Below are 23199 nucleotides of genomic sequence, written 5' to 3' on the forward strand. Positions count from 1 at the left end.
CCATAATTAGATAGAGTTACGTTGAATTCATTAGCAGCAGCAGGCAGCTGCTGAATTCCAGTTTTAATTTTAGATTTAAAAGGCACATGTTGAAGGACTGCAACCCCTCCCGTGTCCTTTTTTTTTTGTCAGTATACAGAAGGAAAGGACAGATTTAAAAACAAGGTTATGGAGTCAAATGAAAGTCAGACAGGAAGTGGTTTTATTCCAGCACTGTCCAATCATGTGCTGCTCACTGCGCATCATTCCCCGCTTCCATTATATGTTATGAACATTTGCATCATCCAGAGTCGTCATCATCATCATCATCATCATCATCATCATCAACATCAACATCCTGTAACAATGACATCCTTATCATCCATCCTCATCGCCGCCAACAGATAAATAGACATTCAAAAATGTAGAAATTCCCCTTTGTAGTTCTCATATCATCCCTGCTGTGTTAATAAAATATAATCTTCTGCACTGTTTTATCACCTGAATAAGCCCTTCTGTACATCTGCTTAAGTCTTCACCTGGCACCCGAACAGTGTATTCACACATCAGGAGAGAGGGGCCGGCTCTGGGGCCAGACGGCAGGGGGCACTCTACCTCTGCAGAGCTCTGATCGCATGCTTCACACTCAGCTGTGTCTGAACTACCTCTACCCTGAGAATACTAAGACAAAAGGAAAGTGGAGGGGAGTGAGAAAACTGAGCAGACTGAACATTCGGCTGGGTGGGATCAGGAAAAAAGCGAGGTAGAAACTACTAAAGCCTAGGTCACGCTGCACGAGTTTAACTTAAGGTTCAGAGAGCAAATTGATCTTTCAGACCGTCAGGGTTGGGTGGGTTCATGTGTGGGAGGTTCACCTGGAAAATCAACACGAGCTCAAGGTTTTCTTAGCCTACAATCTGTGAACGATCAAGCAACATCCAGTGGCAGTTTAGCGAAGGTCAGGAGGTGAGAAACAAAAGGGATCATATTAAGAAACAAAAACTCGGTTAAGATTTTTCATTATGCTCCACTTTTAACAAGCTACTGTACAATTATTACTTCTTTTTTTGGAGGAACAAGTCTCTTATAAAATGGCCTTGTGCCTGCACTATTTATACAGGTGTGAGATTACAATTGAAGCATTTTTCAAGTATAAAATTCTTCATTAACTTTTGTAAATTCATCATTTGAAAATGTATCTATTTTGTAAACATAAACTGTAATTTCTGCACCACAGAGAAATAAAATGGGAAATTTTACTCAAATTATAGCTCTAGCAAATTAGAAAATGATCGCATATGAGACGTGAGTAATTAGTTATTCAGCAGAAAATGTATCAGGAACTACTTTAGTAAAAGACTAATACATTTTTAAGCAAAATAATTGAAGTTTGAGCCTCATAAATTTTAATGTTTGATGCTTTTCTTTATTGTAGTGCATTGAGTTTCTGTTGTTTGGACATTTGGTGGGACAAAAGAGCAATTTGAAGACGTCACCTTGGTCCCTTGGTGTTTTACAGGCCAAATGATTAATTGATTAATCATTAGATCAATTGACCATTAAAATGATCACCTGTTGCAGCCCTAGCTGTGTCTTTGTGTCCATCAGCAGATCAGTCAGTCACTTGATCTGCACCTTCAGCGTGATTTCGTCCAGTATTCTGACCTAGGCTCGAGGTGCAAGAAAAAGTATAAGTGAGGAGAGCAAGCGAGGGGAAGGTTAGTGTTTGAGTAAATATAGCTGGGAAGTGGCTAATAGTCTGAACTAAAGCTAGGACTATGACAGAAGAAAAGGAAACTTCTTCTTGTGTGCATCTTGTGTGCAAATAGCACAAAGGGGCCGAAGTCTTTGAACACACACACACTCATACACACACAGAGTTCTGCTCACACACCATGTGAAGATCCTGTGAGTGGACGAGGCGAGGGGCGGGCCAGGACACTGGTACCCTTCCAGTTCTGGATTACGGCTCCCTCTCGTGTGCTTCAGCAGCACATTCACTTCCTTCACTTTAGAGAATAACCAATCCCGTTTCTTCATGGTTTAGTCGTCCACAGAACTTCCCTCCGGCTGATTAGGAGAGAGGGTTGTGGCGTCAAACGACAGAGTCCGTCTTCTCAGATCGACACTGCTGTCCATTAGCTGGGTTGCCATTGTCACAGGTTCCTCACCTGGTGGCGGGCTCATCCGCTGTTTTCTGCTCTTGCCCGAGACCGGGGACACTGATTGGCTGAGGCGGCTCCTGTGCTCCCCGGGACTCGGGGTAAGGTGTCTGCTTTTGTGTGAGGAGCTGGGAGGAGGTTGTGTGTGTGAGTGAACAGAACTGTTAATACGGCTGACTTCCTCGTCAGCGTCGTCTATTTGCGGGGCGGGGTCGGAGCCGGGGCCCGAGCCGGGGCCTGAGCCGGGGCCTGAGCCGGGGCCCGAGCCGGGGCTGGCAGCTCTGGAGCCACAGAGTGGAGGTGATAGGGTGGAGTCACCGCTGGGGACCTTCAAACTGGCCAGGCTCTGCGGGCTGACAGGCCTCTTCTCTACATTTGTTTCTGGCTGCGAGCTGCAGACGGCCTGCTCAGGTACGTGTTCTTGTGCGGTGGTCTCACTGTTGCTCCGGCTGTGGCTCCTGCATGAGATGACCCGCTGGGGGTGTGTATATTTCAGTGTGTGTACACTGGACGATCGCTGGCGTGGAGGCGTGGAAGAGGTGGCGGGCACAGTGAGGCGGGGCTCTGTCAGGTCGTCAGTTGAACCACTTTGATCCAGAGAGTCACAGCGCATGGCCTCCTGCAGACACAACACATGCACAAACACACACAGTCATACAATAGATAAGTGCCTGCTCGTCACCCTGGATCAAAACACAACTTGGAGAGGCAACAACAATCATTTTTCTTCCTTATAGCTACAAAGAATCATCACATGCACAAGTGCAGTTTTTTTAAGATTGTATTATCCACAGTTTTTTTTTTTTTTTACTATTGAAATCATAATCCATACGGGCCATGATGCAGTCTGTACCTAGAGCGACTGTACTGTAAAACATGGGAGAGAAAAATCACAGTTCTTGTCGTATACAAAAATATTCAAATATATTCAAAACTAATATAGTGCTTCAGCAGTCTGAGTTGCTGGGCCAGATAAAAAGGGATTGTAAAATAAATGTCTACCAATATGTGACGACCAGGAAATATTCCTACAGGCAAACACACAGAGAGCTGTTAAAGCCTCACAGGGGCTGAATACTGGGATGGATTTTTGCACAGAAATAATATCTCCCATGTTTACAGTGTTGCATTAGGATTGGACTGCTTCACCACCAGGATGGTTCAGTACCTTCTCTCTCCTGCAGTTTTGTGCTTTTTCTACAGGTATCTCCGCCTCTGCAGCTGATCTGTGGTTACTGGCCCCAACAACCTACCCAGAGTTTATTATTTTTGGTTGTCTTTCTATGCTGTTCTTGTCTCTCTCTGCTCTCCCCTCACCCCATCCGGTCGAGACAGATGGCTGCTAAGCCCTGAGCCTGGTACTGTTGGAGGTTTCTTCCTGTTAAATGGGGGTTTATTCTTCCATCTGTCGCTAATGTGGGAAGTGTTGAATTGTTGTGTTCCTCCTTATAATGTAATGTTCTGTTGTAAGGACCCTGGGATGACTATATGAATATGATATATTAGCATATTAAGATGGACTTGACAAATATTAACCCGTTCCTCAATATTTAACAGTGAAAAGTGCAAGAAGCCATCATATAGAAATATAAAGGGCCATGAAGCTAATTTTGCTACACGATCCTATATTGTTTCTCTATCCCAGCTTGAATTTGTGCAAATAATGCTGTTGTGTGTTTTTTAGGCACTTTTGCTGCTATTCCAGGCATTGTTTGACTTTGGTTCATTTCTACGCAGTATAAAAATCAATACCCAGACTCTTGAAACTCACCTGAGCAGTGTAATCAATCACAGTGAACCCACTGTGTAGTCTGCTTTAATTATGTTATTAAGATCAGTCGAGTTATGTTAAATTAGCATATTGTTTAAGTCGTTTAATTGCAGATTAAAAAGTTTGTTGTGCAACTGTAATGTGATTCAGACAAGAGAGAAGAGTGACTACAACACACCTGTCTCCGTAACTGTCTGCTCACAGTGCGGAGGGATGCAGGTCTCCGCGGGAGTGAACTATCCGGAACATAGCTGGGACTCAGCTTGTTTCTGTCTAAACTGTCTTCAGGACTGAGCCAATGAGAGGGACTTCTGTGTGTGCTACTCAGTCTGAGAGACGGATGTCTGTCTATACTTTGGCTGGACATGAGCTTTGGTCGGTCCGCGCTTTGATCTGGATTCAGCCTGTATCCGTCGATACTGTGAGCAGAGTTGAGTCTGTGTCTGCTGATTTGACGTGTCGGGCTGAATTTATATCCATCGATGCTGTGAGCAGAGTTCAGTCTGTGTCTCTTGGTTCTGTGAGCTGGACTGAACCTGTGTCCTTCTACGCTATCAGCTGGACTGAGTTTGTGTGGGGAGTGTCTGTCGATGCTCTGGGCGGGGCTGAGGCAGATCATCGGCCTTGAGCTGCGTCCAGACCCCAGTGAAGCGTGGCTGATGGTGGGCAGGGCCCCTGGAACCTGCAGCAGAGAGCCGCCTCCACTGGAGCCCAGAGAAGACATGGAGCCTGCAGAGAGCACAGTGGCACAGATCACATGGATAAGAAGAAAAACAGATAAAGATACAGTATTTCAGTACACTAGGAGAATGTAACGAAACAAAAAAAAATGATATATTGTAAATAATACTCCAGAGGTTTTATTTAATCAGGTCCGACTCACATTCATGAACCCCATCAGCTCCTTTATTTAAAAAACTTAAAAAAAATTTACAATCAATTATATCAGTGTTTTACTTTGATATTTCAAGATACAGTTCAAAGAAAGAGGTTCACCACATACTAATAATTTCAATATTTAAAAAGGAATCCCCAGATTCACTTTTACTAATCCTTAATCTGATTATCAATGATCAAATTTCTGTAAAATACATAAATCCTACTGTCGACAGCTCTTTGTCTTTGAATGTGTATTTATTGTATTCTGGTATACTCTGGTAGTCCTATGGATTTCAATTTTCCATAACTATAATAAACCCATTAGCGAGACCCACTGTTGCTCTGAGTGACATGTTTCTTCATTTTATTAAACATGAGGACTGGAGTTTATTTCATGTCAAACCTCCCTGCTGCTGTAAAAACTCACTGGAGCATCAAATATGTTTTAATCTGTCGCTGAAAACAGATCCCAACAAATCCGTGAGAGGGTTTTATTTTGCTTTTTATTTCACAAACTACAGAAAAAATACACTTGTAGCTACGAGTGCTGTTTTCCATGATTTAGATAAAGGTTATGAATAAGTCCTGTTTAAGGCTTTGTCTCTCTACTTTCTGTTGCTTTTTTTATTTTTTTTTATCTCACAATTACCTATCCCAATGTGCCCCTTAGGATGGTGTTACAATCTTAAAAACTAAGGATACTAAAGGACCAGCAGTGGTGGGGGAAAAAAAGGCCACTAATATGCTTTGCAGGCAACAAATCTTAAAAACAACGTCTCCCTCTTTAAAGGCCTATCATAATAGTGCTTCATCACATCTCAACGGTGTTCGAAGCTATTTATGGACGCCTTAATCTTTACAACCGTCAGTCAGTGGTTATAGGACAGCATAAACTGTTCCTTCATTTAATTGGCTATAAACAACCAAATTACCTGAGTAGCTGTAGCTGGGGTAGGCCTCATGTCCAATGGGAGGGTAAGGAGAGAATCTGAGTGGCTGAACATAGCTGTCGCTGGGGAGAGACAGCATGCGTCCCATGCTCAGCAGGTTGCCATGGGAACTCTTCTCATCCTCTACTTGCACCTGCCATATGAAATCATCACCGCTGTCAGTGTCAGTGTCACCGCCGCTCCCTTCCCCACCACACATGCAGAGGTATGACCACACCGTGTCCGTTACCTGGGCAGGTTGGTCCACGTTCGCCTCCGGGTCTCCGCCCACAGAGGCAGCACTGTGCCGTCGGTTGGCCTCCTCCCTCTCCATCCTCTCCTCTCTTTCCTTCCTCTCCGCCATCTCCTCCCTCTCCTTCTTCTCCTCCATCTCCTCCAGTTGCGCCTCCTTGTTGCTCTCCTCCAGGTGCTTCATTAGAACGGCCACGACCACGTTGACCAGGACGAACTGAGCCGTCAGGACAAAGGTGACGAAGTAAACGGGGGATATCAAGGGCAGGTAGGTGAGGCAGTGGCGGTCCTGTGGGCGACACTCGCGCAGGGTGTCCTGGACACAGGCAAGAGGAGGGGATATAGATTATGAAGCAATAATGAAAACTAATATCAGATAAAGGGATAAAGGTGATCTATCAATGTACCACTTCCTGTTTTCTCCAACAGGGGGAGATGTTGATCTGAGTGTGAAAAGACCTTGAGCCTGTCAGTGAGAATACACTCTCCTAACCCTCTTATGATAGAAGCTCTTAGTCTGTCATAAAACAGTGATCTCTCTGCTTAATGCAGCACCTGTCTCATAACCATGTGCTCAGACACAAACATGCACTCTGCCGTCTATTCATCTTCTTTAAAACTCCCATACAACGGAGGAGAGAAAGAGAACAACCTTCATAATCCCATTCCAGTTGTCCCCGGTGGACACTCTGAAGAGTGTGAGGAAAGCCATGCCAAAGTTGTCAAAGGTAGCGTGGCGACTAAGACCCTCACATGGGTTCTCGTCAGAACACTCTGAAAGAGGATGAGGAGAGTATTAGAGGCAGTAAGTGTGTGAGAGGAAGGCAAGGTGAGGGGGAGAGGAGAGAGAATTGTGTGTAGATTAGAGCGCTGATTATAACACTGATTCTAAATTGACATAATTATTGTATGTAGCTCAACAAAATTTATTCTTGTTACGTAATATCTCCCCAGCGGCAGCCGAGGCAGACGCACACATCTGCGCATCAGCACCAATTTATATGCATGCACCCACTCACGTGCTCGCCTGCACACACTCTCACCCGTGCATGCACGTCCACGCACACACACACTAACCCAGTTTTCCAAAGAGCTCAACTCCGAGAGCTGCATAGATGAAGAACAGCAACATGAAGAGCAGACCCAGATTCCCCACCTAGACAGACATATTACACGCACACACAGATATATACAGTGTATGATACACAGAAAAATAGACATGTACAGTATACATCCAGAGAGACACAAACAGATAGAAAAGACAGAGACCGCTGAGCCTTACTGCACTACTCACTACTTGTTAAAAAAACTAACAGGCGCCATCGTGACGCCTCGAGTAGAATAAAACCTCCGATTTTAGTTCGAGAAACAAAGATGCACTTTAATAGCTGCGATCCAGCCCTGATGAAACACAAACATGCTTGTTTATTCTAATTACAAAGGCATTCACAGAGATCTGGCTTCCCTCATGGCAGGAGGTATAGAGATGTCTAATTAGATGATGGATAAAACTATTGATGAAGCATGGGGGGGAAGCACTCGGACACCACTGCAAAGACCCGGGTTCGATCCCTTCCTGCAATTTGTCACTTCAAAGACAACTTTGTGGGAGGGCAGGCAGTGAAGGATCATGCATACAGATTCCCACTGGTTTATTGTATTACCCGCGTAGAGGAATATGTGTTTCAGGAAGGATGGTGTGAAGCTACACAATCTTGGAATAACTTGTTCCAAATTTCTCCGGAAAAATGAATGGATATAATTTATCTGAAGGTCAAAGGTACAATCACACCTCGAACAATTTATGAATGTCTATTTGTACTGTGTACCTGCATGCTCTTGTTCAATGTGCACCACCCTTCCCCCACCTTTCTCTCTTATTTCTTATAGGCTCCCCTGAGGGTTCACTGCACCTGCAGTTGTGGTGGATCCTCCCTGAAGGCTTCCCACACTATATTAAAGTAAGACAGGCCACGGCCGCTCTGTGAGGCTGTACTTGCACACAGGAGTGCTTTGACTTAAATGTTAACGTTAACATGCTTACAAATGCAATGTTAATGTGGTCTACCAGCAACCTTTACTATGATCTTAGTGTATATACGATAGCATACTAATATAACGCTATATATTTGTTTATAATATATAACATAACATGCTAATATTTTTTTAATTAGAGTTTACCACACAAACGCAGCTGAGGCTGAAGTGAATGACACAAGCTTCGAAGATATTTCATCATAAATCAAAGTAATTGCCGAGATATATTTTGAACTGATGATGATGTTAGATGGAGAGGGATCTCACAAATTATTACAATTCATCCATAGTGAACATTAATATGCGCACCAACGTTCATGGAAATTCTTCTGATAGTTGTGGAGACATTTCAATCTAAACTGGAAACATCAAGCCTCACTGTGGTTCAAACTAAATTCACCAGGATTCATCCTCTGATCATCATGACAATCCATATAATATTTGTCGAAATATTTCAGTTTGGACCCAAGTGGTGACTAAACTCGTCGTCCCTGGAGCTCAGCGCTATACCTCAGATGGTTTAGTCCTTGCTAGTGAATGTCATGTTCAGACTTACAATAGAACTGTAGGTGATATTATCAAGGGCTTTGGAAAAAAATATCTGTCCTCTTGAAACAATATGCAGCGTGTCGTCCAGAGACAAACTGTTCTTGCCAAATGCTATTGTCTGTACCTGGTGGAATATTTCATTGTGTAGCTTGTAGCATTGAGATTGTATATAAATCTCATATATAAAAATGGATGTAGTCTCTGGGTCTGAAAAGTGAAGCTAATGCAGAAGTGCCTCAAAGTGCAGTACCACTGAGTGCCACTAGGGGCTGGCTCCAATAAGCTCCCACATAACCTTTCTCATGAAATACAGAGTAAATTGTGATTATGGTGTCATTAGCTAAATTCACTCCCTCTGATCAGTGTTCAGGTGGTGTTTCTGAAAATAATTCCATCATTAATTAGATATTAGTCCTCAGAGATGTATGTTTGGGGGGGTGTCTGGTTTGATTGGCATCCCCGGGGTGCAGTCAGGTTTTCTGGTATAAGTGGGCAGAGCTTAGTGTTCCCAGGTTCTCAGTCAGAGGAAGAGGATGATTCCTCCCCCTGACTCCTCCTCAGCTTGACCAACAATCATCACTTCTGGTTCCAAATAAACAAGACAGCGACGGCATAATGCCAGACTGGAGGCTTCAAACCAGCAGTTTGGAAAATCGATGGGTGGGTTGCCACTTGATTGAGATAAAATACTGCTGCTGTGATAACTTGACAGTGTTTTACAATCCTGCCTAAAAGAAGAATAAACTGCTGTGTGGTGTCTTTGTGTATCACACACTTTCAGACTGGATGTTCTGGTTTATATTTTATGAAGCAATAACGTTATGTGCCATTTGATTTGTCCGCCACACTGATCCATTTAAGGATCAGCATTTAGCCTCCAGCTAAATATGAGGATGTTGATCTTATATTTACTTGTTCAACAATGATTTGGAGTTACTGGTTTAACACCAGCCGGTCAGGGGAATCAGTAATGTTAGTAAATCACGCAGTAAACAGGTGGTGCCAGGCCTCGTAAATTTCTGAATAAAACAGGCCATCTGCGTTTCATCCGATCTGGACACCAAGCTGGCCGTTAAAAAGACATCTTTTACTTTAGAGCATCAGGGCTACTTCTTACCTGAGGCAGCGCTTGCATCACAGTGTCCAACAGAGCTCTCATCCCTGTCGCCATCTTCAACAGCTTCAGCACTGAAACATTGTCATGTGTCAGCTCTCATCAGCCACATTTCCCTGTGTTTGTGTGTTGTTGTGTTGTTGTGTTCATGTCCCTTTGGTGTACCTCGTGTTATCCTCAGGACCCGCATGATGCGTATGATGGTGGGGTTGATGGGCAGGGAGGCGCTCAGGTCTATTTCCTCCAGTGTGATTCCCATGATAGACAACAGCACAATGGCAAGGTCCAACTGGTTCCACCTTAACACAGACACACACGCAGACACACATACACACATACACACACGCAGACACACATACACACACACACACACACGCGCACGCACACACACACACACACACACACACACACACACACACACACACACACACACATACACAATTTCAGTCTCTCTAAGGATGAAGCTGTATGTTTGAGAGAGTCTTTGTGTTCATTGTGTGCAAAGCATGAATACCTCTCTTTGAAAAAGCGGCGCAGGCCAAAAGCGATGAGTTTAAGAATGGCTTCGATGACAAAAACCACGGTGAAGACATAGTTGCAGTACTTCAGTATCTCCTCGAAGTACTGCAGGACACACAGACACACACTTCAAAAGCCTACTGTGGCTGCGCTGTACCACCGCACACCGCTTCATTACTATGGTTCTAGGACAGGTGGTAGAAGGGGTTGCCATAGTTACCTTAGGCTGGTTGTAGTGCTCCATGCTCATGGTGATGAGGTTTGTGAAGATGATGATGGTGATGAAGAGATCAAGGTAGTGGCTGGTGCACACGGTGTGGATGGATCGACGCAATGGGGAGTAGTCGGCGTAGTACGGCTTCTCCAGGGCCCCTGCAACACACACACACACACAGACACACACAAACACACACACACACACACACACGGTCATTAAAGTATTTCTGAAAAAAATACAATATGAGCTATGAAGTCACTGATGAAGTGTGTACCAAGTAGCACTCTGCTGTGTGTGTGTGTGTGTGTGTGTGTGTGTGTGTGTGTGTGTGTGTGTGTGTGTGTGTGTGTGTGTGTGTGTGTGTGTGTGTGTGTGTGCGTGTGTGTGTGTGCGTGTGTGCGTGTGTGCGTGTGTGTGTGTCCAGAATGTACAGACTAAAAGTGCCACCTCAGGAATTCGATCCTATCCATCAAACACACACACACACTATCTGTGGCACCTCAAGGTGTCTTTGGGCAGAAACCCTCAGTGTCTGCTGCCAGGCAGTTAACTGACGAAGAGGAAACTGAATGACTACGAAGAGGAAAGCACTACTAGAGATTACACTGCAGAGAGAGAGAAGGACAGAGTGACATCATCAGTTTGTGGAGCAACAGAAAGAGAAACAACAGTGTGTGTACTGTAGTGTTGAGTAAAGGTGTCAGAGCATAATATGGGCAGGAATTATGCATGTGCTTATACAGAATATATGTGGGGAAAAAAAAGGTTTTGCATGTGTTATATTACATCTACACCATTTGGCCAAAACTGTGTGGATGTGCCCGCCTCGTGTGTGCTTGCATGGGTTGGGGTCAAGCCTTTTAGTTCAAATTTAGAGTTATCTTAATGCTCCAGCAAATAATATTACAGAAAATACTCATGAGTTGCCCATGTTTTCCACATGGGACACGTAATCACATGTATGACACATGTTGCAGCATATGATAACTAAATATGTGGAAAGGTTTTCACATGAGAACCTACATGGGCTTCACACGTTCACATATTCCAAAGCCACATGTTTCACAGGTGCACAATCACATGTGATCACATGAGCTTTTGCAAGTTTTTTCTGGAATGGTTGGAGCACCAGTTTCAGCAGAATAATACCCCCATGCACACCATGCTTGGTTGGAACAACTTGACTGTCCTGCTTTGGAGCCATGCCCTCAACCTCATCCAAACACTTTGGGCCAGGTGGTACCACCCAACATCAACAGTTTTTAGTCCGTTCTTCAGCAGCCATGTTTCCGGTGCTGATTAGGGTATTTTTTTTTTTGGATGTAATCTACTCATGTAGCGCTCAGACACTGTAACATTTCTTCACATAGCTGAGCTCCACCAACCAGCTGAATAAGCTTCTTTTATGTGAACAATAACAAATTGATACTCAACACACACAAACTCACCCAGTAGCGACCCGATAGCTCACGAGCTTCTGGTTGGAGACCACCTGATTTAAAGTAAATTATTAACCAATATAGGAATTCATGCAATTTCACGTTGACATATTAACTGCTCCAACCCCAATAGACCTGATAAGATAGCGGTGCAGAGAAAAGAGCCACACATAAACCACAAAAGACCTGTCCTGTGTTCAGTGTACACTGACAGACCAGTTACAAGGGAGGCTGATCGTCCCTGACACTGGGAATAATGCTTTTGTGGCTGAAAGGAGGTAAATACCAGCAGTCAGGATCCAATCTCTTGTGGAAAACCTTTCTAATCGAGTGCAGGCGGTTCTAGCAGCATATAAATGCAAATGTATTTGGAATGACATGTTCAGTAATTATATGTATGAGTGTATTTTTCAGGGGTCCATATAGTTTTGGCCATAAAATGTAAGTGTTACCCCCCCCCCCACACACACACACACACACACCACCACCACCACCTTCCCCTCATGCTCTCTCACTTCTCCTCCTCTTCTCCAACCGTCTCTGTCGTTTCTCTTCCCTCAGCCGCGCCTCCTCCTCCTCCTGCTGCTGGCGACACTTGTGAAAGTTTTCCACCACCACGCCCACAAACATGTTGAGCACAAAGAAGCTGACGATGAGGAGGAAAGAGATGAAGAACAACAGCATCCAAGGGTTGTTGTTTCTTATTGGCTGCAGTAAGAGGCAGAGAGAGAATATAGAAGAGATGATAGGAGGTAGCACGGGGATAAAAAAGAAAAAACAAGAGGACCAAAAGAGTGACGAAAGAGGATGAGGAGGGGTGGAGAGGAAGAAAAGGAGAGAGCATAAACAAGAAGACAATGTAAGTCCTGAGTCAGCAGTGGAACTGCCAGCACTGTCAACTCACATCTATTTATCCATCTGCCTTTTTTCCTTCCATAAACCTCCCCTCGTCTCTTCTAAAATATTTTCCCTCTCATTCAAACAAAGCCGATGAAATGTGCGTCAGACACAAAACAGAACAAAAACACAACATAACACAACATAAACTGGCTGAATGGTTTCTATGTCTCCCTGATAATTTATTATTTTCTTCCAACACCCTCCTTTTCTTTTTTCACACCATGTGGGACTGAGCATTTCCTCACCTGCTGGTCCACACCAACAGCATCCAGGCCGTCATACATGATGCTGACCCAGCCATCTTTACACGACAGCACGAAGAGTGACATCAGCGCCTGCAAGAGTGAGAAGCATAGAAATGAGCTCAGTGCTACCAATCAGTTTGTAAGAGCAGATGTCAGTCCGAGATGTGTGGGAGGGAGACAAACCTGTCCCAGGTTGTCAAAGTTGTATTTCCGTCGAGCCCAGCGGTAACCCTCCTGCAGACAGTGGCTTTTATTGGTGATGTTACTCACATTGAGCCCCTCGCAGTGGAAGAATTTCCCTTTGAACAGCTGCACACAAACAGACAGATGTGCACGCAGTTGAAAACATTAGAGAGCACTGTAACCTCAAGGTAATACAATTTTTTTTTTTTAAATAAAAAAAAAAGCCTCATGAAGTGGAGATAAGACTGTTGTATTGATGTACTGTAAATTACTCTACGAGTGCCTACAGGCCTACTTTATATACCAAGTACCATCTACTCCAGTCTGCTTTACATTCATTACAAACACAGACACACTCCATCATGGAGTGTTCTTATTACAGGATAATCCAGTGGCGATGTGTTTTTGAGAACTGCAGTGTATTCCTCTGTGTTAATATTAGCTTCAGCATTTATCAAGCATTATTTCCTGTAAAAGCGTTAAATCTGAATACTTAGCAGGAATTTGAAAAAATAGAAATTAGCTCAAAGAGGGGGAGAGCTTTCCGAATTGACCGGCTTTTAGCACAAAAAACACCCCTGAAATAAAAAACCTTGCACCTTGTTGTTTTTAAACCTATTCATTAGCTCACCTTAAAATGAAGCAATGCGCATGTGACATATTAGCACTTCAACCAAAGAGCAAATATTCTAGATTCCTTACTTTAAAGGATTTTTGGAGCATTTTAAGGCCTGAAGCAGTAAAACCATCGAGTATTTTTTTTATTAGGAGTAACAAAGTAAACATCTATCATATGTACAGTTATATTATAAGAACCTTTAATGATTAGGGACTTCTCAGATTGATCTCTGGACCTCATGAAAGGCCCTAACCCCTAAATTGGTAACCACTGTGTTCTTTTTGATTGTCCCTTTCATAGTTTGTTATTTTAAGTTTACAGGTTTGTTTTGAGTCTTAACAAAAGGGCCAATGGCCTGAAATGAATAAATAACCATTTGTATCCATTAATTAAATTCATTATAGAAAAATCTAGGTGAAAATCCGATTTGAAAAATACTTCCTCAGCACAATCCCTCTGTAGAACCATTGTTTTTTTTAATTACTTCCAGGGACTCTGCTGCATAATCAGCAGCTCATTTGCATTTCCTCCCAATTTTTCTCTTCACCTTTGATTACCTGAAGCATTTTCTGAACTGTGCCACATTTATTTCAAACTACTGTGATCAGTGGCTTCTTGAGGCAGAAAACACAACAAGCTTTGGATGTTTGGGTTCATAAAGTAGAGATGAAAATGAATTAACTGCGTATTATTCGATGAGACTCAGAATTTTTTTTTTTTTTTTTTAATGCAGCTTATCATCAACCTACAGACGATGAACTGAGAATATATAGAAATGTTTACCTGGACTCCCAGAATTCCAAACACAATGAAAAAAGCACAGCAGATGAGAACAATATTCCCAATCGGTCTGAGAGATGTGATCAGAGTCTCGACCACCAGTTTGAGACCCGGAGCCCGACTTATCACCCTGCAACACACACACACAGTCACACACAAGTTAAACATGTACTCTTGATGATTTCAGGAGAGAAAGCACAAGAGGAGATCTCCTGCCCTCCCACCTGAGCGGTCGCAGTGTGCGGAGCAGACGCAGGACCCGGAGGATGCCTAAGATTCGATTGCCGCCTGCTGACGCGATGGAGACCAGGATGTCCACCAGCGACACAAACACCAGCAGTCCGTCTAAGATGTTCCAGCTGCTCTGCAGGTACACACCGTTTCCAAAGTACAGGCCCATAGCTGCCACCTTATCACACACAAAGCGAACAGTACAGAAACACACAGCAAAAATTACTGAAATAATAAAATAATATGAGGTGTAAAATGAGACGGACGGCCGTACTGACGCCTTCCCAGCAAGAAAATTGCCTTTTTACGAGTAAGATGAAAAAATTACTTTGTAGTCGAGTGCTTCTTTCAAATAAACATGTTACCTTGATCATCATTTCGCTCACGAAGATCACAGTGAAGATGTAATTGGACACACTCAGAAATACCCGCTCCTGCCACACACACACACACACACACACACACACGCACACACACACACACACACACACACACACACACACACACACACACACACACACACACAGACACACACATGTTAGAGAGTGCACAGACAAACACAAAGAAGCACCTTTATGAATTTAAAAGCTTTGCATCCCAGTGGCTTTATCTCAGATTCTGTACTCATACTCAATAACTGCAACATGATACATAGCTGTAAGAAAAATCCATTGACACTGTAGCAGAGACATAATTAATACATACAGGGAATAACATGTTTTCTTACAGTGACTCCTGAACTGCTCTCATCATCAGCTGTAAACACGAGCTCTGCTGTGGTCATCAGCCCGTGTGTGTGAGTGTGTGTCTCTGCGTCTGTGTGTGTGAGTAAATGTCTACGATTGTACATGATTTTATATCCTGGCGTGTACTTAAACCTAAATACACACAAACCCATGGGGACATGTGTCACTGTGGGGACAAAAATTCAGGTCTCCGGGGGGTAGCGTCTGCTCTCTGAAGGTTAAGACTTGGTTTGAGGATTAAAGTTAGAATTATAATTAGGTTTAGGTTTAGGTTATGGTCAGGGTTAAGGTTCGGCACTTAGTTGTGATCATTAAGGCTGGGGTGAGGGACTAGGGAATGCATTATGTCAATGAAAATCCCAGTGAGGATAGTGAAGCAAGTTTGTGTGTGTTTTTGTGTGAGAGAGACAGTTTTAGTACTTCCATGTTTGTGAGGATCGACTCACTTCTTTAAAGAGCTGTTTAACCCTCGTGTTGTCCTTTGGTCAAAATGACCCACAGCTGTGTTCAACAAAGTTCTATTTTATTTCTATATTTTTATATTTTTTGGGATCATTGGTCATCATTCTTTAAAGAAACTGTTACAACCTCCTTGTCACCAATGATCCCAAAAAATATGAAAATAAAATAGAACTTGGTTGAACACAGCTGCGGGTTATTTTGACCCAAGGACAACACGAGGGTTAAGTTTTAGCCTCGATATTAGGGTTAGTAGGAGATTTTTTTTAATTTATTTTTTATAGAACTTATCAAATACAGTGCTTTAAATATAAAAATTTAAATTCATTAAAGCAACAGTTATAAACACAATGAAGACAGAAATGATATCAGTAAAATAGTATCCAATAGTCCAGACAATGAATAGAGTTTAAGTACAAGGTTGGGTTTTAGACGTGTTGTTATGATGTTTCTCAGGAATTTATTATGTCCCTTTGAGTCCTCACAAGTATAGACAACAAACATACAAATGTGTGTGTTTGCGAGTGTGTACTACCATGCTGTTGGACTGTATGTCTGGTCTCTCCAGTGCAATGGTGATGCAATTAAGGAAGATGAAAAGGAGGACGACATGATCAAACATCTTGTGACCTATGACCCTCTGACACCACATCCTGAACCTGAAGGGAGACACAACGAAACACAAGAGCATCAGCAGCTACTCCTCTGCCTCTTACATATGACACACTAGCTGAATCATTTCCATCACTGCATTTGTCTACATAATGGGAATGGATGTGTTCACTTGGCCAGCTTTAATTGATAAAATGGAAAATTGCAATACAAAGCCTTCGCTGTTAGCTTCACACTTTGACTGTGAATTTTCACACATGCTGTGGCCTAAGCCACCGAGACCGCTCAGGAGAGCATCAGGGGCTTTATACACGTGTGTGTGTGTGTGTGTGTGTGTGTGTGTGTGTGTGTGTGTGTGTGTGTGTGTGTGTGTGTGTGTGTGTGTGTGTGTGTGTCTGTGCTGGGTGTATTTACCGGTTGTGTGGAGCGAACAGATAGAGGGACCACTCTTCATGCTCCAGGCACCACTGAGGCTCATATGGCTCCAGCATCTTCTTCAGCTTCTTACATAAACTCTGCAAGTAACACACACACAAACACACATCAGTGCATGAAAAAAATGTGCACTTTTGAATGCTTGAATACACAATTAAGTGATGCTGTTGGTCCATTTCCTATATCATAATGTACACCCATTAAATACACACAATCACGCCATGCTTATGTTCAGAGTGATTAAAAGTGATTTTATTTTGTAGTGACCATGTGGTATCGGAACATCCAACATTGTTCCCAGTCTTCCCTCCACCCTGCTCGTGATTGAAATTCAGCTGATTAAATATTTTCTAAGTTACATAAGTGTCTACGGTCACCCAGGATGGGATTTATGCCTTTGCTGGATAATTAGCAGCGTCTTTTGAACTTTTGAACATGACGAAACGAGCTCTTTTATTAGCTTGTTTGATCTAGAAATAACAGCTGCAGAACACCATCAAAATGCCTCCGACACGTGACTTTTACATGAGCTGCCTAAACTATTAAAAACAAGTAAGTATTCACCTCCTTAATCTCTTCCTCCTCTTGATCGCCATCGTAATGTGCCGTCGGGGGCGCGTCGTCGTAGCCGTGGTCTGGGAGGTGAAAGGTGGTGCCGTTGCAGTCGGGCGAGTGCAGCATGGGCACCTGCAGGTAGTCGGGCTGATCCAGAGACTGCTCCCTGCTGCTGCAGCTGGTGTGAGCGTCGGACAGTAGGGACTCCATCTCTCCTGACTGGCTCTTCCTGTAGAGGCTGGGGGCCCGACCGATGCTGGTCCAGCTGGAGCGACGGCTCTCTGGCCCGTTGTCCCACAGAGACTGTGGAGACAACTTTGAACAACAGGTAACGCCCGGTTGGATTTCTGACTGATCTCTCAAGTGAAAATAACAATTTAATTCTTCGCAGAATAAAGCTGAAAAGGTTTTGGCTGATAGCAGATCGGTGGAGCAATGTTTTCATGAGGGGGTTCCTGTTTAGTTTGCATCAGGCTCTACCAACCTGCACATGAAGATGACCTGAGGCAAAAGACCAGGGGCTAAGATCTCCTTCCCACTGATGAAAATCGAAGAACGATTCTTAAAGTTTTCCCTTAAAGTTAAGAGTAGATCCTTGCGGCAAAAGCTGTTCACAAAGCAGTTCAGCACTTAAGAGAGCTCCTCAGGTTAAAAATTGTTTGGAGCTGTGAGGAGGACTTTTAAGAGACCTAAGAATTTCTAAGCAGAGGAGAAAATTGCGGGGAAAAAACAACGTAAGAGAAACATTCTTCAAATACTGAATGACAAAGAGTTAATGAAACACTATGTTCATGGTCGATCTCATATCTCCCACTCAACGCGATAAAACAATAACACCACATATTTTGCAGCTGGAAAAATGCAACAGTGCAGCAGTGATGACTCAGGTCTGTCGCAACCTTCAACAACAGCGTGATCACAAACAAAAACAGAGTTGTCAGTCATATTGGGACGCAGTTTATCTAATTTCCACTGGGTGGCTGGATGGCACTGTCCGTTCTGTGCCCTTTATCATAGTGCTTTTTTCTTTTTTTTAGATTAACCAGTCACACCTTTTAAAAGGATGTGTCATACGTAGCAACAGGTTCAGTCAGACCTCCTCACTGAGAAACATTTCTGCAAAAAGTTTCCCTGCTAAATGTTTTAAGGCTAAGTTAGGAGATCTTTGAGAGGATTATAAGAATGTTTGCAAACACGCCCACTGATTAACTTGAAGGTGATATGCCATAGTTTGGGCCGAGCCAAATCCTGTGTTGGGTCTGGTCTCGGTTACAAGGATGAGTAGTGAATATTGATGACCAATAGTTTTGGTTGTTCTCTAAGAATTAGCTAACTTTTGGACATCTGGAAACATCTCATCAGTTATTAGCTAAGCGATAAAAAGATTTTGCTTAAAAACAAGGACAGCTAAAACTGGCATTTATCTCAAATAGAAGTGATTTGTATGAATAAAAAAATTTGACTGATCATCAGCTAGTGGTAGCCAAAACAACGCTGGTTCAAAAATATTTGTCTTTGCAAATGTTTTATGAGGAATACATTCAGGTAATTGGTTCGGTCTACAGAAAACACATGAATGAAAACAAATAAAACTCTGCAGGGTACCTTTCACAGAAGGTCATGGAAATGTTGTTTTCTCATTTGGCTATTGCAACTCTGTTTTTATTACTTCAACTTGTGCAAAACAAACACAATTCCCTGGTTGCAGGATTTAGAATGGGATCTTTCTGATCTCAAAACTAGGGTCAGTTTTTATTTATTTTTTATATTCTCTGACTGTTTCTGTAAATCAACTTTATTACTGATAGTTAGTTATGTGAAGGCATGTGCCCTAGACTCACCGGCGACCTCTGTTCAAGGCTGTGGATGTCCATGGAAGCAGCACTCGCCCGGCGTGACTGGCTGGAGTTGATGTTGGGCGTGGCTGCAGTGTGGGTGATGATGGGCAGAGGTGGAGGAGGGGGTTGAGGCATGGAGGCTTTTGGGTTCAGGAGACCATTGGGGCTCAGCATCATGGCCTGGATCTTCATCTCTGCATGCACACACAGAACCATTTTTGTCAAAAGATAATTCCTGTTTCTTAAAATTTGGGATTGTAAGTATTTTACCAGTTTTGTCCATCAGTTTTTATTGGCTTTGATCAGGGCTGCAGCTCTCATTGATGACAAAGAGGTAATGTTTTAATCTGGGGATTTAAGGACGTGTTAAAATGTTGTGATTTAAGAATACATTGTGTGAAATTTTAAAGGTCGGATGACAGTGTTTTTCGACTAAATTATTAATTAATCGAAAATGGGAAATTTTCAAGCCAAGAAAAACTGGAAAATACATGAATAAATAAAACAGTTAGATGAACAACAGTATATATTTCTGGCAGAGTCGAGAACAAACAGCTTTTAGATTTCCGTTATTAGAGAACCTTTAAGACAGGCAGCTGTTTTTAAATGATTCAAGAATTGTATGAATGAATAAAAAAATAAAAAAATGTATCCAAATTAACAGAACATTTCACAGAAATTTAGGGACCCTTTGCGATTGTTGGAGGTTGGGAGAGTCAGCTTGATCTGATCTCTAAACAGGGAAACTGTTCTTTGTGCAACCACATCAAGTTACAGGTCAAAGTTAACACAGGAAAATGGTTCCTGACAAACTGTTCAGACAGCACTTTCACCGTTCGTGTTTGTTCTCTCTTTAAAATAGGTTTGGTTGAAGGTACAATATGTAACCTGTTTAGTTGAACCCTCTAAACACCAAGCAGTTTCTGGGCGTTTTTTTGCTTCTGTCACATTTTTTGCACTGCACCAGGAAGTCATTGAAACAGCACAACTATATACATGTTTACATTTTTACATTTTCTACAAACCTCTCCTCTCTGCTCTCTGCTCCAGGCTGCAGTTCTGTCGAAAATTTGCTGAATTTTTGTCACATCATTTAAGTCTTTCAGTTCTATTTAGGAGCGCAGACTTGTTTTGTTTTTGAAGAATCTAAATTATACAAACACTTTATTTTTGGCAAAATTTTGAATGTGATTAATGAGTGATTTTAAGTTTTATACTTAGATTTGGTTATTTTTTTCCCTGCTGGAAACATTTGGTGCACATGATTATTTCAAGTACAGTGTCTGGCTTTGATTAATGGGGAATTTTTGGCAATTTCAAAACATGCCTTTCATCCCTGAGGACAGGATGGATGCTACAGTGACTCCCTATTGTCTCTTAACATGCAAAGTACAAAGACAGGACTTGGTTTTTATAGATGCATCTGCAAATTGCAGGTTTGTTTCAACTAGTATGATGAAGTCACTTGTTGTATTTCTACCTGACTGTGTTGTGGCTATGAAAAAAAAAACTACAAAATTGTGACCCAAGTTGTACAAAACAAAATGATCCTTTAAAGTGATTGTGGGTGAGATTGCATTTTCATGCCCAGCTGATATACCAGTTTGTACCTGCAGCGTACAGCTCTCTCAACTTCTCCTCATCCTCGTAACTGAGCGATTGTCTCTCGTCATCGGCTTCAGATCTGTTGGCATCACCCTGAAAACCCACACGCACAAACACACACAGAGGACCGGGATCACCACTATCATCATAATCTTTATCATCACCCTCCTCCTCTCACTGTCTGTTGACTGGTGTAAAAGTGAAAAACATGAGCAAGTCGAGAGGGGGAGACTGAGAGACAAAGAGCGGGCGGAGGGAATCTCCAGCGTTCTCTAGTTGAGTTATGTGCATGGCTTTGGCAGCGATCTCCTGTAGTCACGCCAATAAAGCTTTACTGAATTTAATTAAAATTCACGCCAGAAAGATGGAAGCAGACGGCTTTGGCAAAGGGTATCTGTGTATGTGTGTGTGTGTGTGTGAATGTGTGTGTGTGACAGAGAGAGAGAGCAAGTGTTCTCTGATGCTGGAGATAAAAGATGAAAACTAAACAACAAAAGCTCACCAGCTGTGAATGGCAGGCGATATCAAACACATCCCTACCCCGGAGAGTATTTTGTGTATGTGTGTGTATGTGTGTGTCTGTCAGCGAGAAAGAAAGATAGAGGAAGAGAGAAAAAGGAGATGTGGAAAGTGCAATAGAGGAAGAGAGGACAACTGAGAGAAAAGAGTGATGGATAAAGAGAGCAAGAGGAGACACCACCACACAGGCAGGATGGTGGAGATTATTCTCTTGTAGGCAGCTTTGCTATCATCCGCACAACAGAGCTCAATTAGTCTCATTGTCTCTGCCTTGTTCGTTAAGTAGCTCAAGTAAAAATGCATCTTTGCCCTTACTTCAGCTTGAAAGCCTTCGACCAAAATGGCTACAAGCAAGTTGAAGAGGACGTAGTTGCCGAAGGTCATGAGGGCGACAAAGTAGAGGGCGGCCAACGGCGAGGTGGAGGCCATCCCGTTATAGAGCACTGCGTTCCAGTCCTCCTGAGTGAGGATCTGCACATTAGAAGAGATGTGAGAGAGAGGTGATTGAAGTCAAACTATGTGTGGAGATAACAAACACACACTTTCAAACACAAAAGGACCTGAAGTGTAGCTTACATTGCTGGTAGGTGTTCTAAGCATAATAAGAGGAACACCTCTGTATTCTCCTTTTAATATCTCTTTGTCAGATGAACAGTAATGGTGCTCATCAGTGTAAATGAGCTCCTGCGGAGTGTGTGTTTCATTACTCTCGCTCCCCCTCTGCTTGTGAAGCAAATCTTACCTGCCCACTGGGAGAGTTTTTATACTTTGTTGAAAAACTGAGCGTGAGCACCCCCAAATTGGAGCAAATGAAATAAAGGCGAGGATCAACAGAGCTGGTGACAGCAGCAGCTGCCGCTTAACCCTCATCCCTGTTCGTTTTTAAAATGGTAATTTTTCAATGGGGAAATTCCCCTTCATCAAACATTGTGGATCTGTTTGTGTATTTGTGTGCTTTTTATGTTTTCATGTGTGTGAAAGAGAGTGTGTGTCAGTGTGTTTGTCTAACCTGAAAGACCGTGACAGTCGCCCAGAGCAGAGAGTCAAAGTTTTTCCTGTCAGGCAAAGTGTCTCCACTGTCTTGTTGCAAACCAAATTTACAGCCAAACAGATGCATCCCCAAGATACTGCAATACACACACACACACACACACACACACACACACACACACACACAATGAGAAAATACTTTCATTACATGGTAATTTAATATGGGTACAGTAATGCCGCCTGCGTGAACAACTGTGTTTGTGTAAAAGGCAATAATACATGTGGTAAAATGAGCAATAGCTGAGGAAGAAAAAGGTCAGGAGAGGTCTGGACTTTTGAAAGAGAATAATCAGTATTATCAAAGCTAAAAAGAAGCTGAGAAAACATTTTGGCTTGTGAGTCTCATCACCTACACAAGAAGAAATAAGATACCTGAATATGAATATAAAGAGCATCAGCAACATGCTGAACGTAGCCACGTTGTCCATGGTCTTCACCAGCACCACCAGCTGCCTCCTCAGGGCAGGAAGGAACCGGACCAGCTTCAAAACTCTCAGCAGACGGAAGGTACGCAGCACCGACAAGCCTCCCTCAGCCTCACCCGCAATCTCCCACACACTGAAGCACATACAGAT

The 23199-nt window shown here is 42.9% G+C and overlaps 1 protein-coding gene across 3 annotated transcripts in view; it reads right to left on the minus strand.

The window, feature by feature from the left end:
- Positions 1 to 190: 190 nt before the first annotated feature.
- LOC138208606 (voltage-dependent T-type calcium channel subunit alpha-1H-like) overlaps positions 191 to 23199 on the minus strand; it is a 35474-nt gene continuing 12465 nt past the window's right edge. Inside the window, exons 10-33 of one of the 3 annotated variants that reach the window (XM_069166615.1) lie at positions 22997 to 23182; positions 22584 to 22701; positions 21890 to 22045; positions 21061 to 21148; positions 19454 to 19644; positions 17622 to 17927; positions 17037 to 17137; positions 16546 to 16669; positions 15171 to 15239; positions 14799 to 14983; positions 14578 to 14704; positions 13176 to 13301; positions 12993 to 13082; positions 12363 to 12555; positions 10412 to 10563; positions 10187 to 10296; positions 9838 to 9971; positions 9676 to 9746; positions 7050 to 7128; positions 6625 to 6746; positions 5971 to 6288; positions 5724 to 5874; positions 4091 to 4641; positions 191 to 2760 (exon numbers count right to left, since the gene is read on the minus strand). In XM_069166615.1, the coding sequence (XP_069022716.1) occupies positions 2023 to 2760; positions 4091 to 4641; positions 5724 to 5874; positions 5971 to 6288; positions 6625 to 6746; positions 7050 to 7128; positions 9676 to 9746; positions 9838 to 9971; positions 10187 to 10296; positions 10412 to 10563; positions 12363 to 12555; positions 12993 to 13082; positions 13176 to 13301; positions 14578 to 14704; positions 14799 to 14983; positions 15171 to 15239; positions 16546 to 16669; positions 17037 to 17137; positions 17622 to 17927; positions 19454 to 19644; positions 21061 to 21148; positions 21890 to 22045; positions 22584 to 22701; positions 22997 to 23182 (4486 nt within the window). In that variant the 3' untranslated portion in view covers positions 191 to 2022. The remainder of the gene's footprint in view (positions 2761 to 4090; positions 4642 to 5723; positions 5875 to 5970; positions 6289 to 6624; positions 6747 to 7049; positions 7129 to 9675; positions 9747 to 9837; positions 9972 to 10186; positions 10297 to 10411; positions 10564 to 12362; positions 12556 to 12992; positions 13083 to 13175; positions 13302 to 14577; positions 14705 to 14798; positions 14984 to 15170; positions 15240 to 16545; positions 16670 to 17036; positions 17138 to 17621; positions 17928 to 19453; positions 19645 to 21060; positions 21149 to 21889; positions 22046 to 22583; positions 22702 to 22996; positions 23183 to 23199) is intronic. The other 2 variants (XM_069166616.1, XM_069166617.1) reach the window with 2 other exon arrangements.

The sequence above is a fragment of the Embiotoca jacksoni genome, unplaced genomic scaffold (genome assembly GCF_022577435.1).
Source record: "Embiotoca jacksoni isolate LCO1_2020_lvr unplaced genomic scaffold, fEmbJac1.0.p SCAF_4, whole genome shotgun sequence".
Lineage (NCBI taxonomy): Eukaryota > Metazoa > Chordata > Actinopteri > Embiotocidae > Embiotoca > Embiotoca jacksoni.